Source organism: Ovis aries, chromosome 26 (genome assembly GCF_016772045.2).
Source record: "Ovis aries strain OAR_USU_Benz2616 breed Rambouillet chromosome 26, ARS-UI_Ramb_v3.0, whole genome shotgun sequence".
In the NCBI taxonomy this organism is placed as follows: domain Eukaryota; kingdom Metazoa; phylum Chordata; class Mammalia; order Artiodactyla; family Bovidae; genus Ovis; species Ovis aries.
In genome coordinates this window covers 33,137,923-33,156,136 of record NC_056079.1, presented here as the reverse complement: position 1 = coordinate 33,156,136, position 18,214 = coordinate 33,137,923, and the positions used below count along the sequence as shown (strand labels likewise).

The window sequence follows — 18,214 nt, the reverse complement described above, 5'->3', positions numbered from 1 at the left end:
TGAGCCAGCCCTATGCTTCGTTATGGTGCTTGGGCTTCTTATTGCGGTGGCTTCGCTCGTTGCAGAGCTTGGGATCTAGGTGTGTGGGCTTCGGTATTTGCAACATGCGAGTTCAAAAGCTACAGCGCTTGGGCTCAGTAGTTGTGACGCACTGGCTTAGCTGCCCTGTGGCACATGGGATCTTCCAGGACCAGGGATCAAACCTGTATCTCCTGCATTGGCAGGTGGACTCTTAACCACTGGACCACAGGAGAGTCCCTCTAAATAACTTTTTATTAATGGTACTAGCACTTACAAATATCGCCCTTCTGCAAAATGATTTATCTTTGATCCTCTCCAGCTGATGAAAGAGTCACAGAATTTTTAGGGCACGTTTGAGACCACAGGTTGCAAACGGGTGGTCCAAAGGCAGACTTGCCCCAACTGTGTCTCGTCTGTCCTATCCAGTATGTTTTTCAACCTGCAATTAAAATCTGAAATATTTCATACAAAACAATCTTGTTTTCCAGCAAAGCAGCAGTTCAGTCTTTGGATGAGGAACAGATTCTTCAGTTTGTCCCAGTCCTGACCATTCTCCCAACCCGAGGTCATTTATCCTCATTCATGTTGCCACTTTTCGTCCTCCTTGTCCATTTCTCATTTATACTGGAAAATCTTTCATCATCAGAGAGGCCCAGAACAGTCCAATCATATGCCCAAAGCCGTGATTAATATTAACACCTAAGCAGAGACCAAGTCCCTGAACTCTGCTGGTTCAGTCCCCATCACACCACAAAGCCTGTCCTTCACAAGGACCCAAGACCCCATGTGAGTCTGCCAGGAAAGTAACTGCAGACCCCAGAAGAAAACCTAACATCCTGTTTCACTTCTTCTACAGCCTTGGAAGCTAGAAAGACCTAAGAATCCAGATCTTTCAAGAGCTCACAGCTCAAGGATATATTATACAACATGGGAAATATAGCCAATATTTTGTAATCATTTAAATGGAAAGTAACCTTTAAAAACTGTAAAAAAAAAAAAAAAAAAAGTTTAAAAACGAAAACACTATTACAAGACTTCCCTGGTGCTCCAGTGGCTAAGATTCCACACTCCCAATGCAGGAGGCCTGGGTTCGATCCCTGGTCAGGAAACTAGATCCCACATGCTGCAACTAAGATCTCAGTCAGTTCAGTCACTCAGTCATGTACGACTCTTTGCGATCCCATGGACTGCAGCATGCCAGGCCTCCCTGTCCATCACCAACTACCAGAGTTTACTAAAATGTACGTCCATTGAGTCGGTGATGCCATCCAACCATCTCATCTTGTCATCCCCTTCTCCTCCTGCCTTCAATCTTTTCCAGCACCAGGGTCTTTTCAAATGAGTCAGTTCTTCGCATCAGGTGGCCAAAGTATTGGAGTTTCAGGTTCATCATCAGTCCTTCCAATGAATACTCAGGACTGATCTCCCTTAGAATGGACTGGTTGGATCTCCTTGCAATCCAAGGGACTCTCAAGAGTCTTCCCCAACACCACAGTTCAAAAGCATCAATTTTTCAGCACTCAGCTTTCTTTATAGTCCAACTCTCACATCCATACATGACCTGGAGCAGCCTAATTAATTTTCAAAAGCTACTGTAAGCCAGGAAGTGGGGTGGGGGGAGTTCACAGCTCAGGGCCATAGGAGAACTAACTCTGCCTGCTAAGGATGAGAATGAAGGACCACACCCCTATGCATCTAATTCAAAGGAGTAAGACCATCGTGATCAACACTGGGGCCCCAGAAAGAGGACAGGACCCTTCTTCCTGGCCTGTGCACTCAACTTAGATAGTCAAGGGCGACCTCTGCCCCCCACCTCTCCAGATGAGGCCAGAAACCCTCCCTCTCCTTTCCTTCTCAGACAACAGTTGCTTTGGGCCTCTGCTCAGTGCCAGGCGGAGGAAGTACTAGTCTCTTCCTGCATTACTACTCATCTCAGGCCACTTTACCAGGCAGGCATCCGTTTCTCTATTTCATAGATTAGGTAAACAAAAGCTCGTTAAAAGTCGGTGCCGCTGCTAAACACCACTACCTACCACCTCCTGGGACCACCCTTCCCAGTTCCTCTGTGTTTTGCTCCAGTGCGTGGAATCCTTTTGGGATGTGGGTGAGTGCTGGGGTGTCCAGTGATATGTCCAGGGTGGAACAGCACACCTGCCCCCTAGTGACCCAAATAAATTCCTGAAACCCAGCAAAGGAGGAGGGGAGTAACCTTTCAGAGTTCACGACAGCCGGGAAAGGACCCCTGGCAGCTTGGTTGTCATGTTGCCTCTCGACCCGTCAGCCCACCCAGAGAACTGCTGGTCATCACTGCTCACACCCCTGCATCATCGGCTCCCTCTGACCAATGGCCTGGATCTCCAAAACAGCTTATACTTCCTGAGACGGTGAATCAGCCTGCAGAGAACAAACTTACCAATAACCATGCGCCAGGTCTTGAAAACAAGGACATCCTCTTGGCTTGTCTGTCTCCCAAGATCCCAGTGAAACAGGGCCCTCTTCCACCACCCCGTCCCCTCCCTGGTGAAGGGTGCCCTGATGGAGGAGATCCACAGGGTTCCATTTCCAACAGGAAATGAAATTTGCAAGGACTCTCTTGCCACAGGCAGGGCAAGACTATGAGGAAGAGTCTAACTGGGATAGGGGAAAGTATGCTATAATTTCACTGTCCAATTTTCAACCCTTTCGAAAAAATGTAGTGAGTTGAATAATGTCTCCCCAAGATGTCCACCCATAACCTCAGATGTGACTTTTTTTGGAAATAGGGTTCTTGCAGAGGTAATTAAATTAAGATGAAGCCATGCTGGTTTAGACTGCAAGGAAATCCAACCAGTCCATCCTAAAGATCAGTCCTGGGTGTTCACTGGAAAGACGGATGTTGAAGCTGAAACTCCAATACTTTGGCCACCTGATGAGAAGAGCTGACTCATTTGAAAAGCCCCTGATGCAGGGGACAACAGAGGATGAGATGGCTGGATGGCATCACCGACTCAATGGACATGAGTTTGAGTGAACTCTGGGAGTTGGTGATGGACAGGGAGGCCTGGCGTGCTGCAGTCCATGGGGTCGCAGAGTCGGACATGACTGAGCGACTGAACTGAACTGATGCTGGTTTAGGGTGGGCCCTAAGTACAATGGGTCGGGAAGATCCCCTGGAGAAGGAAATGGCAACCCACTCCAGTACTCTTCCCTAGAAAATTCCATGGATGGAAGAGCCTGGTGGCCTACAGTTCTTGGGGTCACAAAGAGTCGGACATGACTGAGCGACTTCACTTCACTTAAGTGCAATGACTCATGTCTTCCTAAGAGGAGGGGTCATACAGACACACAGGCTGTACAATGACGGAGGCAGAAGTGGAGGGATGCAGGACAAACCAGGGAAGCCTCTGAGAGCTAGAAAGGGCAAGGAAGTATTCTCCCCTTGAGCCTTCAATGGGTACATGGAGGGCCTTGCCGACACTCTGATGTCAGACGTCTCAGGACTGTGGGAGAATACATTTCTGTTACTCTAAGCCATCCACCTTTTGCAACAGCCCTTAGGAAACTAATATAGGAATACTACTACTCTGAGCAAACCCAATTCTTTATTTTTTTAAAAAATGTTTATTGGGGTATATGGCTGCTTTACAATGTTGTGTTAGTTTCTGCTGTACAGCAAAGTGAGTCAGCTATCTATACACAGATATCTCCTCTTTATTGGATTCCCTCCCCATTTAGGTCACTGCAGGGCACTGAATAGAGCCCCCTGTGCTATACAGTAGGTTCTCGTTAGCTATCCATTTTATACATGGCAGTGTACGTATGTCAATCCCAGGCTCCCAGTTCACCCCACCCCTCTCCCGCTTGGCGTCTGCACTTCTGGCTGAATACCATACGCTCACCATTATCTTCAATCATAAGGACTCAGTGACCCAGCACTCAACGACCAGGGATCTGTGGTTACTGGCTCCTGAACCTGGGCGGGTCACTCTGATCTCCAGGCATTTCCACTGCCTCGTTTATAAACCAGATGATCACTCCCGCCCTCCCTAGTTGAGGTTTTCATGAGGCTAACAAGAAGTCATGAAAGTGAAAGTGGTATGTCATCTAACTTCTTGTACGTTTGCTGCTTGTTTTTCATATTTTTATAAACCCTTCCAGGTCTCAGAAGTCAGAAGGTCCCAGGCTTGAATCCCAGCTCTGTCATTTAGCAAACTCCAGACTTAGAGCAATGGCACCCCACTCCAGTACTCTTGCCTGGAAAATCCCATGGACGGAGGAGCCTGGTAGGCTGCAGTCCATGGGGTCGCTAAGAGTCGGCCACGACTGAGCGACTTCACTTTCACTTTTCACTTCCATGCATTGGAGAAGGCAATGGCAACCCACTCCGGTGTTCTTGCCTGGAGAATCCCAGGGACGGGGGAGCCTGGTGGGCTGCCATCTATGGGGTCGCACAGAGTCAAACACGACTGAAGTGACTTCGCAGACTTAGGGCAAGACTCTGATTTCCGTTTTCCTCATAAAAATGGCAGCGAAAGCACCCGCCTCACAGGAGTGATGCGAAGGGTGAGCAATGTGGCCGGTGAGAAAGCCCACCTGGATACATGGTCTGTATCCTTCATCTCTGCATCCCCTGCCCCCAAGATGCTTCACTTTGCACATAAGGTGCACTAAGAGAAATCTGCCCGTAATGAGGAAGTCAGGTGTCCCTCCTCTTCCTTCTGTCCCACAGGATCTTTGGTAGGAGGAGTAAAGAGATGCATAAATAGAGCAGAGAGAGGAACAGGGGGACCCTAGAGGTTATGGCACCCCTGCAGAGGCTGGGACATCCCAGCAGGCAGAAAGAGGGCGTGGAACTGGCCGCTTGGAGCAACTCCTCGCTCAAGGCACAAAAGCAGGACAAACAGGCCCCCGCTGCCTCACAGTCTGTGTAGTCCAGTTCACCAGGCAGGTCCAAGATAGGACACCCTGGGGTCTTCCCTGGTGGTCCAGTGCTTAAGACCTCACCTTCCAATGCAGAGGGTATGACTGGATCTTAGCTTCCCAAGCTAAGATCCCACAGGCCTTGCAGCCAAGCAACCAAAACATAAGACAGGAACATTACTGTAACAAATTCAATAAAGACTTTTAAAAATTATCCACATCAAAAAAACAAAAAACTTAAAAAAAAAAAAAAGAGAGAGATAACACTGAATGAGAAGAAAGTATTCACTGAAAGAAACTCCCCACAGTGTGGAAGACCCAGAAGGGTGAAGACTCCAACATGAACGAAGGAAACCTTTAATAACGTCAGCATTCTGCAGACACACACAAGCGTGTAGGTAGCAGACGTGCCTGAGTTAGCAGCTACCCCCCTTCACAGACCCCCACCATTTCCCTCTCTTTTCACTGCCTTACCAAGGTTTATCAGAATAACGAGCCGACAAGCAAAACCACATCGATGTACTCTGCTCAGAGGCAGCATCACAGGTGCTGGATAACTGTACAGGTTTCTTCTGTGAAATTGTTCACGGGAACCCTGAGGTGTTGGGGAGAATAATCTGCCCCAGCACATACTGGTTTTTACTGGAAGTCACTAGAATGTTAGCACTTCTGAAGATATGATACAGAAAATCAAGCTTTTCAGCAAAGTGTGGCTTACATGCCAGAAGTCGGCTTATATTATTGGTTAAAGGTCTAGTTTTTTTCCCTGAAACAGTTTTCCCCTCTCCTTATTCATACCCATCTCCCTTTCTTTTTCTGTATTTCTAAGGAGGAAGAAAGGAGTTCTTTGTTAGCCAAGTCAAGGAAAACAAGAGTCCTCATAGAACAGCCAGCAAGCTGGTGCTTATAAATGTTAGGCTTTCCCAGGACAGGTCAATGGACGGCCTGGACTGGTCCCCAGGTGGCCTCTTAAAGTCAGAAGAGTCTCTCCGCAAGCCAGGAAAAAGTTCCGACTTCCCCCCTCATGTGAGTTTCCTCCACTCTGTTTCTCAGAGTCAGCACTCCATTTTCCAATCCCACCACATTCTGAATCAGCATCCCAGAATGACCCAAACCACGACCGCCTGGGAGCCCTCCCAGGAAGCACAGCGGGACACTCCATAAACTTCCCCTCGAACCTGATTCAGACTCAGACTCTCAGTTCAACTTGCGGCTAGTCGGCCAAGGTATGAAGAGGTAGGGGAACCGGTCTGGAACGGGTCCTGAGAAAGTCCCCATTGCCACCTGGGCCACTCCCCACCCGAAACGCGCCTACTGCAGAGAGACTCTCACCAGAAAGGAGAAAGATCATACGTACAGTGATCTTGCTGGCTTGGTTCAAGGCTTCCACCCAGTCCTTCAGATCTTTCTGGTCATTGGCTTGAAGAAAATACCTCTGCGAGAGGGCGTTGATGACTGCAAAAGGCATGGGATGAAGAGAGAAGAATCCAGGTCAGAACTCACACGCCAAAGCTAAGGTGCTTGACGTAGCAGGGCAGAGGATTCCCGCCGGGGAGACCAAGATGTTCCCCATGGTGCAAAGTCACCTGGGAATAACTGGGAAGCAGAGCGCTCTCAATCTCAAAAAAAAACGTGGATTATTATTCCATTGGCCACAAGACAACACTAATGGCCTTCGTGTGCTGCTGTGCAGAAAGGCGGCTCATTCACCGTCCACCAGACACACGCCCAGACAGCTTTTCCAAGGCGCCAAACGCTGGACAGTCATGATAATACACATGTAAGTTTGGCCCCATGCTCCCGGTTTCCACTAGCACAACTGACCCGGGTTAGGGGTCTTGTCTGTGGTTGAGACATGGAACTAAGGTTGCCTGGGTTCAAGTCTGTGACCTTGAGACCCCATTTTCAACCTGGTCCTTCCTCAGCACTCCATGAGGTCAACAATTCACTTCTGGGTTCTTTTTTTTTTTTTTTTTTTTCCTCTCTTTTTAGATCTGCTGACCACAAAATCTGAGAGTCAGATTTTTGAGCTTGGCAATGGTAGTTGAAGGAAGTGGGAGAAAGTGCAAAAGAAGTTTGAACCAACCTGAGTGGGAAAAGAGGACAGTTTAAAGGACCATGTTACTCTCCTGGCAAAAATAAGCTAGAACTGGAGGAGGTGAGCATCGGGGGGTAGACAACCCCTTAGTTCATTCCCTCATTCCTTCAGCGAATATTTACTGAGCAACTGCTTTGTGCCAGGAAGCATACGCTAAGTGCTGGGGATACACCAATGACAAAGCGGGGGAGCATCCCTACCTTCGTGGAGTTTACACCCCAGACATAAAACAGAAGCTATCTGTTAGCATCTACTCATAGCACTTAGTACAGCACTGAGAAGGCAGTAGAAGCCAGTTCAATACTGATGCTTCAATGACCTGCATCCACTGAGTGGCTCTGCTTCCTGGGGCACCCCCAGCCATCACTCACTGGCAGTAAGACTTTCAGTAGAACATTCCCTAATTCCCTCAAATCTCCATACCATTCCTCTGCTCTGAGTTAAAGCTTCTTTAAGACTTCCAGTAGATACCTGGCACCCTGCCCTACAGAGCCAGGAGAACTGAGACATCATGGGTGCCTGTGCCTCCGTCTTATGTTATTAACAATCTTCACAGGGAGACCAGGGAAAGGAAGATCATGTGAGACCCAGGGATACGGCTGGGACAGCGGTCCCTCACACACACATGGTACAAGTCACATGTGATCGATCACAGGACCGTCTCCACGCAAAAGAGGAAGCTGCTGTAGGAGTGTTCAGAAAACCCACCCTCTGCTCAGGACTTACCAAAGCAAAACGGAGTTTTGGGTTTCTGCTTTGGGGTGGCTATGCTCACCTAAATCAGATGAAAAAAGAAAAGAAACGTGAGTGTGTTTCCAACAGTGTTGTAAAGTTGTGCTTTTTCTTCCTTCAAAACTTTATACATTAGGAGACTTGATACAAAAGAAGAGTATACAAAAACATATGAGAACATTTTAAAAACTAATGACTGAGTGGAAGCCTTGCACGCATCATCCAGATTAAGAAATCACCCACTATCGATCCTATTTCTTAGAGGCCCTCTGTGCCCCTCCCTGGTAGATAGAATCCCGGCCCCACCCCTCGGAGATAACCGCTATCTTGATGTCTGTGTTGAATCTGCAAAAACGCTCACAAGCCACTGAGTCCTGAGAAAATTCTCTTTGAACCACAAAGATACGTACCTTTCACATTAGCGAGACCCTACTCCTCTCCCAACCACCAACCTCCTCTGCTAAACAGTTCTGTGAATTAGAGGTGGAATTGTCACAAATACACAGATTTCAAACAGAGCCCACAGAGTCACTCACTGAGACACACAGATCAATTTCCCTTAGCTTTACCGTGACTGCTTCACCATGAAAATAAGCGCTTCCCACCTGCCCAGAGAATAGCTGACTGGATCAGGGCACATCCCATATTGAAGACAAAGGCATAAGAAAGCAGGACTTTTTCTACGTCCTGCTGTGTCATCCTGCCTTTTCAAGCCTGCCCCCACATGTACGTTCTGATTCTGTGCCTGTTGTGAGCCCCTCTCGTTTGAGTTCAAATACTCTGAACAAGGAAAGGAAAGCATATTCCATCATATGGAATTAGATGACTGCCCTTGATGAAGGCTGAACGTCCCTGGAGCAGGCCTCCCCCACTGGACCTGGGATTTCTAAGGGGGCAGCCCCTTCCCCCAGGACCGAGGCTGGGAACCACTGTTCACACGTGGCTATCATCCACTCAGGCACACCATTCCCGCATTTCTGGTCAGGGGCATTGTCCAACTTGCTCTCGCCCAGGGGCTCCTGGAGTCGTTCTAGCTTTAACAGGAGGCTCATTAGAAGCCAAGAGCTAAAGAAAACTTTGGGATCAAAATTAAGGTTTCAGGACTTCCCTGGTGATCCAGTAGCTAAGACCCTGTGCTCCTAACACATGGGACCCAGGTTCCATCCCTGGTCAGGGAACTAGATCCCAAATGCCACAACTGAGAGTTCCTATAGTGTATGTGTGCCCAGTCGTGTCCAACTCTTTTCGACCCCTTGGACTGTAGCCCGCCAGGCTCCTCTGTCCATGAGATTTCCCAGGCAAGAATACTGGAGTGGGTTGCCATTTCCTCTTCCAGAGGATCCTCCCAACCCAGGGATCGATCCCACGTCTCCTGTGTCTCCTGCGTTGGCAGGTGGATTTCTGACCACCGAGCCACCTGGGAAAAATCCTGCCCGGCCGCAACTAAAGGACCCAAGTGCAGGTAAATAAAATAAAATAAAATAAAAACAAGAGGGAAAGCTCCAACATTAAAAAGAAAAAAAAATTAAGGTCTCATCATGGCTCACAGTGGCTCAAGATCTGATCATGACTGACACACCAAGCTGACACACCAGGGTGACTGGATTCTCCATCCTGGCTCTAAGTTCTTTCTACAGACCTGGCCCAGATTTCTCAACAACCCAAATTAATACTGCTCAGAACACTCAAGATGGGCACCGAGGCGGCAGCCTATAAAAGATCAAAGGAAGGAGAGGCGGCACAGCCTGGGTTTTGGTGCCAGAGCGCCAGGCCCCCATCCCAGGCGTCCCAGCTGTCTCACCATTTCCTAGTCCATCAAACAGTAATAATAAATCATGCTCTCACAGGGCCATGGTGAGGATTAAATGTGACCGTGCAAGTGAAGCACTTAACCCACTTTATCATGCAGAAGCTGCTCAACCAAGGAGGGGCTGTTTACACCCATTCCACGTACCAATACAAGCCATGCTATGCTGGGCATGAGGGGCTTCCCTAGTAGCTCAGATGGTAAAGAATCCACCTGCAGTGCAGGAGACCTGGGATTGATCCCTGGGTCAGGAAGATTCCCTGGAGAAGGAAATGGCAATCCACTCCAGTACTCTTGCCTGGAGAATTCCATGGATGGAGGAGCCTGGTGGGCTACAGTCCATGAGATTGCAAAGAGTCAGACATGACTGTGTGACTAACTTTCACTTTTCATGCCTGGCATGACGGACAAAATGCTAAGGGCCTTGTGAGCTTCTCCGGGCAGCAAAACATGTATGAGACCTGGCCTCCAACACACAAAATGAATATGGCACACTCAACAGTAATAACTATTCAACTGAATGTCTATATGACGTTACACCAACCTCATCAGCAAGTATTTAACTAAATGCCTATAAGATGTCGCATTAAGCTAATTTCATTCACATTCTAATTAAACATTCACAAAAACTGCACAACATTCAAAAATAATTAGCAGCTTTGATTTTCTTGGTTCACGAGAATCCCCGGATGTGCAAGACGATAGCTGAGAAATTAGAGCCAATCATAAATTGAGTTACTCAGAGTCAAATCATGTCAAAAAGAAAAATGATGAAAATCCTTTCAAATATCTCACAGCCAGACAATTACAGTCAATGAGGAAAGTGGAGTCATTCTGATGTTTACCATGATGTGAGGTGTACGCTAGAGGGCCTAAGAAAAATCATCTCCCAGATGATGAAGATTTAGACAAAGGTGAGCCCGCATATCTGCCTTCAAAGAGGATGAAAATCCCATTGCTTCTTTAGCATCTGTGCGCCGGAGCCCTGCGAACAAGCCCTGGCCCCCATGCCATCTTGTTCTCCTGGGATTCAGACCCCAGAATTCAACCTGAGCCACACTGTGTGCGTTCCTCCTGTTTGCATCTGATGTTCTGATCTGTCGGTGACTCATGGGCTTCCTCCCTCAGCACCTGTGTTCCTGCAGGTCCTCAAGCTCAGAGCTCCTGTGCACCCCACCCTTGGTTCCTGTATGACCCTGACCGTCGCAGCACTACCTTGGCCATCCAGGCCTTCGGGACACTTTCACCCTGGCTGGGTGACAAACGGTCCACTCTGACCACAACTCATTACCAGCCAGCAGACGGAAAATGTGCTTATTACCGGAAGTCAAAGCTTTCAAAGAGATCACTTGGCTTTCCATTTGCTTTTATGTGTTTATCCGGTGTTCAGTTGGGAGTACGTGTGATTACACGCCTGCACACCTGTAATCTGCTTCGTGGTGACCACAGAAGGATTACCTGGCCAAGCAGCTCTTGATGAATTAACAGGACGCCAGTTCTAGGTCAACCCTGATGGGTTGTTTAGTAAGGGTAAGACCCTCAACCTCTCTGATCAGCCCCCAGATTGGCAAAGCCAGAGGAGAAGCAACTACACCCCTTCTTACAGTCCTGGAATGACGAAGAAAATAAAGGGACTTCCCTGGTGGTCCAGTGGTTAAGACTCCAGGCTTTCAATACAGGGGCATGGGTTTGATCCCTCATTGGGGAACTAAGATCCCACATACCTTGGTGTGGCCAAAAAAAACACAACATAGCAAGTCCCATCTATTGGCTGCTATGCCCTCAAAAAGAAAGGCCAAGGTGGGGGCTAAGAGGTGGTCTCACTCACTCTGGAGGAGTATAGCTCTGGCTTGCCCCCAGATCCCGTTGATGGGGGGCAGGACCCCTGCCTCCTGGGAGGGATAGCACCACTGCCCCACTGCCCCACTCCAAGCAGCCCAGAGAGGCTCCTGAAGAAGTGGCATGGTGGATGGGCTGACTCTGGCCACAAGTAAGTCGCTGCACAGCAGTGGTTGACCGGTGGGTCCTGGGTGAGGAGGCAGGGAGACGTCAGGAGGCAGGGGAGGTGAGGCAGAGACGGGGCACAGGTCACCTGCAGAGTGACTCAGGCGAGGCCGCCCCCTGCCCCCACCCCCAGCCCGACAGACGCTCAGGAACTCGCTCTTATCAGATCAGGCACAGACCACAGGAGCAGCAAAGCCATGGGGCACCGGGGCACTGCGAACCCGCCCCACCCTGGCCCCCCTGGGCCGGAAGTGGGGCTGGGGCCCCTCCAGCAGCAGCAGCAGCAGCAGCCCAAGGCCTTGGAGCCTCGGTGCTGCCCAGGGAGACCCTGACCCACGAGGCAGCATCAGGAGCCAGGGAAGAGGCAGTCAGCCACCCAGAGTCATAGCGGGCTTGAAGCCGGAGCCTCTGAACCAGCTTCCAGGGGTCAGTGACCCCTGGAGGCACAGGCAAAATCAGGGTATGTGCACGCACACATGATTTACCCGGGACATCAATCCACGCTTCTCATCAGAATTTCCTAAGGATCCATGACCCCGCCCACCCCTGCCCGTCAAAAGCCAGGAGTGAGCCCTGTTCCAGGGAGGTCTTTGTTGCAGTTAACAGAGAGCCAGGCCACAAGCTGGAAGTGTAAGCGAACAGGACCCTATGGGGCCTTCCACAGACAAAGCCTTCTCCGTATCCTCTGCTTGAGCTCCCCTCTGAGGTACCCAGATAATAGTATCTGATGCAAATTTCCTGAGTTGTTTTGCAGATGTGAACCCCACCCCCCTCAACAACCAGCAGCAAATGGAGGAAGGACTAGATGACCTTGAGTACACGATCCCACATCTCCTGGAGCCCGAGGACCGCTAACATGAACTCCCATGACACCGCCCAGCTGTCTCACCATCAGCCCGTCAGAGAAACGTGCACCCTGAGACCCTCAACCCTCTCATCTGCCCTTAAAAATGCTTTGCTGAAACACTTCAGGGAGCTTTAGACTCCTGAAGGCCGTGAGCCACCTCATCTCCTTGCATGGCCTTGCAGTAAAGCTTTGTCTGCTCCTGACTCCCACATTTCAGTTTGGTTGGCCTCACGGGTCAGGCCAGGATTCGCATTAACAGAGGTGGAGCTGGCTGCGTGAAAGAGGACCCGCAAACAAAGCGGGGAGGTGGGTGGAGTCAAAGGCCAGTATCCATCTTTTTCTGGTTGGCCTGAGAACTGACCCTGCTGCTGTGACGACATCAATTTCAGAACCTTCCTCTGAAGATGGATGTTCCCAACACCAGCCCACAAGGACGAGCACCCTTAGCGGAAGGCACACGCACCACGGCCAGGCTGCCGCTGCTGATGCAACACGTTCCTTGGGGAGGGGACACCTAGGGATTAACAAGAAATAACCTGGAATGCCTAATTTGATACCAGCACAGGCTAAATCTTTTTTTTTTCTGGGAAAACCCCAGCTTTCTGGTACTGGGTCAGGCAGCCAGCAGTTCAAGGCTCTCCTCTCGGTGAAACCTGACCCACTGGCAGCTGTGGGTTTTGCAAAACCCATCCCTGCCTGCCTCTCCCCTCCACAGAAGGTAAAAGGCAGGTCCCTCCTGCTAAAGGAAGCAGCCTCCCAAGCCGAGAATTTGAGAAACCCTCATCCGAGCTGCATTTATAAATCACGATTCTGCGAGACTGTACTCCCTCTTCTCCCATCAGGAAGGAGGAAAAAAAAAAAAAAACCCTCTCAAACAGGAGATGGTTGGAGTTTCACTAATCTTGAGGGTCTCTGCTCCCCGCTCTCTGAATTCTCTCTCTTCCAACCTCCTAATGAAATGACCTAATGAGCTCACAGCAAGACAGGACAGGACCGGACAGGAGAGGCAGGGGCCCAGGCTCCTGGCCGGGCGGCCAGGCAGCCACATTCTGACCACAAAGCGTGCAAATGGCCTGCTTTCCTAAGCCCTTCCCCTCTCCCCATCCTTCCCTCCTCGCTCTAAGGCACCCAAACACTGCCCTGCACCCAGTCACCTCTGCTGGACTCCTGCCTGCAACCCCTGCAGCTGCCTTCCTCTCTGGCCCAGCTGAGATGGGAGGGCTGCCCAAGGACCCCCAAAGCTTATTATGAGATGGAGCCAGGAGCCACTCAGATCAGAGTCCCATCCCCTGAGGAGGGGAGAACGTGGACAAGGAAGCTGAGGTCCCCAAGAGGCCTGAGTGAGGGCCTTGCAGAACCTCGGTGCTGGCTGGGGCCATCTGCTCTCCTCGCTGGATGAACAGTTCCTCTTTCTAGCAAGGCTCTAAATCCCCTGGCCTTCTTTTTTTTTTTTTTGTCACTGCTGTATCACAGGTCAGCGCCAGTGCCTGCTCCAGGGAGGAGCCACTACACAAAGCTGAATTCAGCAGCTATGAGTGGGCACCATCCACTTGGAGCCCCCCAGGCCCCACCCAGGTCTCAGCCCAAAAGAGGGGTTGCTCTCACCTCTTCTGTGCGGACTGGACAAGGGGATGGGCTGTCGGCTGGCCTGCCAGCCCCTCCAGCTGTTCTCTGGCTGCTGAGTGGTTAGGGCCCTCCCAGGCTCCCCTCCACAGTTATCCGGTCCAGCCCATGGATAAGCTTTCAGTGCCGCCCCAACGCTTTCTGAGCCATGCCAGTCAAACCATACACTTTGGGAGAATCCTTTGCAGTCACTGGGTTTTTTGCTGTTGTGTTTGTGTTCCTTTTGGTCCCAATTTAAAAAAAGATCATGTCCCAGTCTTTGCCCACCCACCTCCCATCCCACCTTTGCAGGAGGTGGCACTGACTAATGGGTCCCAGAAGTGAGAGGCTGCAAGACCACCCTCCAAGAACCTGCTAACCACAGGCCACCCGGCCCTGGTCAGTTACACGCTTCCACAGGCATGTGGGGAGCACATTACAGCCCAGCAACACCCCCAGGAGCCGATGCCCGAGGTGTGTGCTTCCTCTAGTTTAGATACTAAACCTACTTACAGACTATGAAGTCCCAAAGCTCCAGGCCGACATTACCTTCGAGATGTAGGTCAGCTGCAAAGATCCAACAGCTCCTGCCCCAATTGCCAGGTTCTGAAAGACATGGGTTTTGCGTTTGAAGAAGGATGCTATGCGAGGCAGTGGATACAGGACTAAAGAAGGCTGAGAGTCTCATTCTGTTGATGCCACTTTCTGGCTTTGCAATCTTGACTAGTCACTTACTTTTTTTTTTTTTTTTTAGCTTTTGATTTTTGGAGTACAGCTGATGAACAATGTTGTATTAGTTTCAGGTGTACAACAAAGTGATTCAATTACACAGGCGTGCATGCTGCCACTTCAGTCGTGTCCAACTCTTTGCAACCCCAAGGGCTGTAGCCTGCCAGGCTCCTCTGACCATGGGATTCTCCAGGCAGGAATACTGGAGTGAGTTGCCATTTCCTACTCCAGGGGATCTTCTCGACCCAGGGATCAAACCGGTATCTCTTACCATCTCCTGCATTGGTAGGCAGGTTCTTTACCACTAGGATCACCTGGGAAGCCCTAAGCCTTTCAATTGTACAAATACATGTATCTATTCTTTTTCAAATTCTTTCAAATTCTTTTCCCAATGAAGTTGTTACAGAATATTGAGCAGAATTTCCTGTGCTATACAGTAGGTCCTTGTTGATTATCCATTTTAAATACAGCAGTGTGTACATGTCCTTCCCAAACTCCCTAACTATTCTTCCCCCACCATCTCCCCATAAGTGTGTTCTCTAGTCACTTATCTTTCTTCACCTCACCACAGTGATCATTCTTGCCACGGTATATCGACTTAACATTTCCCTTAGCCTCATTTATTTTAGAGAGGTATTCTAGGACAGTGGTTAAAAGTGGGGGATCCACCACTTTGTGAATGAGTTCCTTCATCTCTAAGCCTCAGTTTTCCCTTCTGTAAAAACAGGGATCATAATAGTACCTACCTCACCAGACAGTTCTAAGGATGAGTTAATAGACTTAAGACCACTTGCGGGAACTTCCCTGGTGGCTAAGACTCCATGCTCCCAATGCAGGAGTCTTTCGAGCTCTGGTCAGGAAACTGATCCCACGTGCCACAACTAAAGAAGAAAAGATCCTGCGTGCCACAACTAAAGATCTCTCGTGCCACAACTAAGACCTGGCACAGCCCAATAAATACTTTTAAAAAGACACTTAGAATTGTCTCTGTTTAGAGTTATACAGTCATCTATATGACTCTGAAAAAGTGTTAGCTAGTTATACATATATATATATATATAATAAAATATATATTGTCCTGACTGCTCCGATATCCCTGTTGGCTTTATCTTATTTGATGACACTTCAAATTCTCTTCTTAATAAATATGGTACAGAGTAACACAATATGGCGGGGGGGGGGGAGGAAAGAAAAACATAGTTCTTCAGTCTATTTCAAAGGGCAGTTTTAAGTACTAAAATGGAATGATATCTGTACAGCATAAAAAAATAAATGCATTATTAAAACATCAAGAAACAGGCACCTTGTCTGGCAACATTCTACCCTGACGCAGTCTCTTGGCTCTCTAACTTCTCCACTGTCAGAAATGAACACAGGGGTGGGAGCATACCAAAGAAACAGCCATCGTTAGAAATCACAGCTATGGAGTTTCTCACATATAACTTGGCGAATCCACTCGCACGGGACCTCAGCTCCTGGTGACCTCTTAAACTATTGCCGAAAGCCTCAAAGAATAACCTGGGAGCCCCTATTTTGAAGACCTGGGGTCATCTCAAAGCAATAAACAAAGGCAAATCTAGGATAATGGTTGCAGATCATTGTTCAGTCACTCAGTCATGTCCGACTCTTTGCAACCCCATAGACAGCAGCACGCCAGGCTTCCCGGTCCTTCACTATCTAGTAAATTTCCTAAAGGGTCCACAGTGGGATGACTTGTCATTCCAGGAGACTGCCCTTAAGAAATATCTTAGATAGCAGGGAAGAGTCCTTCCAAGTCCAACAACCTAAATTCACAGGCATCACCTGAAGTAAGGCAGTGTGTGAAGCTTCCTATTCATAAGAAAATGGATGGAGATAAAACCGCGATAAAAGGATTCTCAGAGCCCTAGAAATTTAGAGAAAGAGATCCAGAAACGACATCTCTCTTTTGCAAATGAGGCCATAAGTCTAAAAGTTGCCCTTGAGTATCTGAATCAGCATTTTGAATATGGACAACTGGATTTACACATTTTTTAAACTACATAATGACTGCATTGTTTTGTTGTTGTTGTTGTTTAAAGAAAACTCTCTATTGGGTAACAACAGATAGGCCTAGTACCCCTAAGTGTTAGTCACTCAGTCGTGTCTGACTCTTTGCAACACCATGGACTGTAGCCTCTCCAGGTTCCCCTGTCCATGGGATTCTCCGGGCAAGAAGATTGGAGTGGATAGCTGTGCCCTCTTCCAAGGGATCTTCCCCACCCAGGGAACAAACCCAGATCTCCCACATTACAGGCAGATTCTTTACCGTCTGAGCCACCAGGGAAATCTATACCCCCTAAATCTGATTCCAAAAAGGAAACACAGCACCCCAAAAAGCCAGTGAGCAGCTGACAGTGCCTCTGAGAAGGCTGTGAGCCACCCAAGGCAGACAGCTCTGCAGAGAGAGGCTGCCCACAGCTGGCTGCATCTGCACAGCCCTGGGGACACACCCCGCCACCGGCCACTGTGGACACTGGCTGCTTGGCCCACCCCCAGCCCCTGTTGTGTACTTGAGGGAAGTGAGTCGTGTGTTGAGGGGATCTGCCCGAGGTCACACACCTGGCTTGGCTTCTCCTGACTTCACCCCAAAGCCCTAGAAGCAGCACACTGCCGTCTCTAACTTAAGTGGCTGGAATTCTAGCTGAGACATCACTGTCGTAGGCCCGCAGGCAAGTTCCTCTACCTAGAAGACGGGGCTCACCAGCCCTGTTTCCTGGGCTGGTTGTGAGAGTTACATAAGGGTAAACAGCGGAGTCCGGCCCAGGGCAGCTTCCATCCCCGACCAGTGGCGCTAATTACCAGACGCAGACGCCAAGTCTCGGAGCCGTTCTTGCCCAACTCAGTCTCCTCACCCCAGACCACAGCCGGAGGCCTCCAGAGCCCTAGCTGGAATTATGAGCGATCAAGTGGGATTTGAGGGAGCCACTCAAGACACAAACCCATACGTCCTGCCAGATATGAACCCATCCCACTGCAACGACTTCATCTCCCTCCGGAGGGAGGGCAGTCCACCCTCAGCCCCGGCTGCCCTCAGCTCTCTGGCTTTGAAGAGGACACAGTCGTTCTCTCAGCCCAGTGAGCCCAGGATGGAGGTGTCCCCAGCCCCTCACCACGGTCCTCCCTCTGCCTGCCTGCTCCTCGGATCACAGGCACCTCCCTGCACCACCAGAGGCCAGGAAAATCTGACGCATGTCTGAGAACGCAGTTCCCCCCTGCTCCGCCCCCAACTGTGCTCCTCACCCAGGGGGAAGTGAGTGACAGGGGGAAAACAGGATCACCCAGGATCACCGAGGCTTGATCCAGACTGACGGCGCAGTGTCTGCTCCGATCGCTGGACCTCGGAGATGAACGGTGACAGCTCGCTGCCAGAGTGGCAGCTCCAGGCCAGACACTTCCAGGTCCAGGAGGACTGTGCCAGCTGCCTGAGCCGAGCAGCCAGATGTCAGGGCAGGAA

General features: G+C 49.7%; 1 protein-coding gene across 8 annotated transcripts in view; it reads right to left on the bottom strand.

The window, feature by feature from the left end:
- The window catches only part of PLEKHA2 (pleckstrin homology domain containing A2), an 82,275-nt gene that overhangs the window by 18,953 nt on the left and 45,108 nt on the right, over positions 1 to 18,214 (bottom strand). For 5 of the 8 annotated variants that reach the window (XM_042241519.1, XM_042241518.1, XM_027962680.2 and 2 more), the window contains 3 exons: positions 14,560 to 14,616; positions 7,745 to 7,793; positions 6,278 to 6,375 (listed from right to left, as the gene is read on the bottom strand). In XM_042241519.1, coding sequence (XP_042097453.1) covers positions 6,278 to 6,375; positions 7,745 to 7,793; positions 14,560 to 14,616 — 204 coding nt within the window. The remainder of the gene's footprint in view (positions 1 to 6,277; positions 6,376 to 7,744; positions 7,794 to 14,559; positions 14,617 to 18,214) is intronic. The other 3 variants (XM_042241520.1, XM_060407110.1, XM_060407111.1) reach the window with 1 other exon arrangement.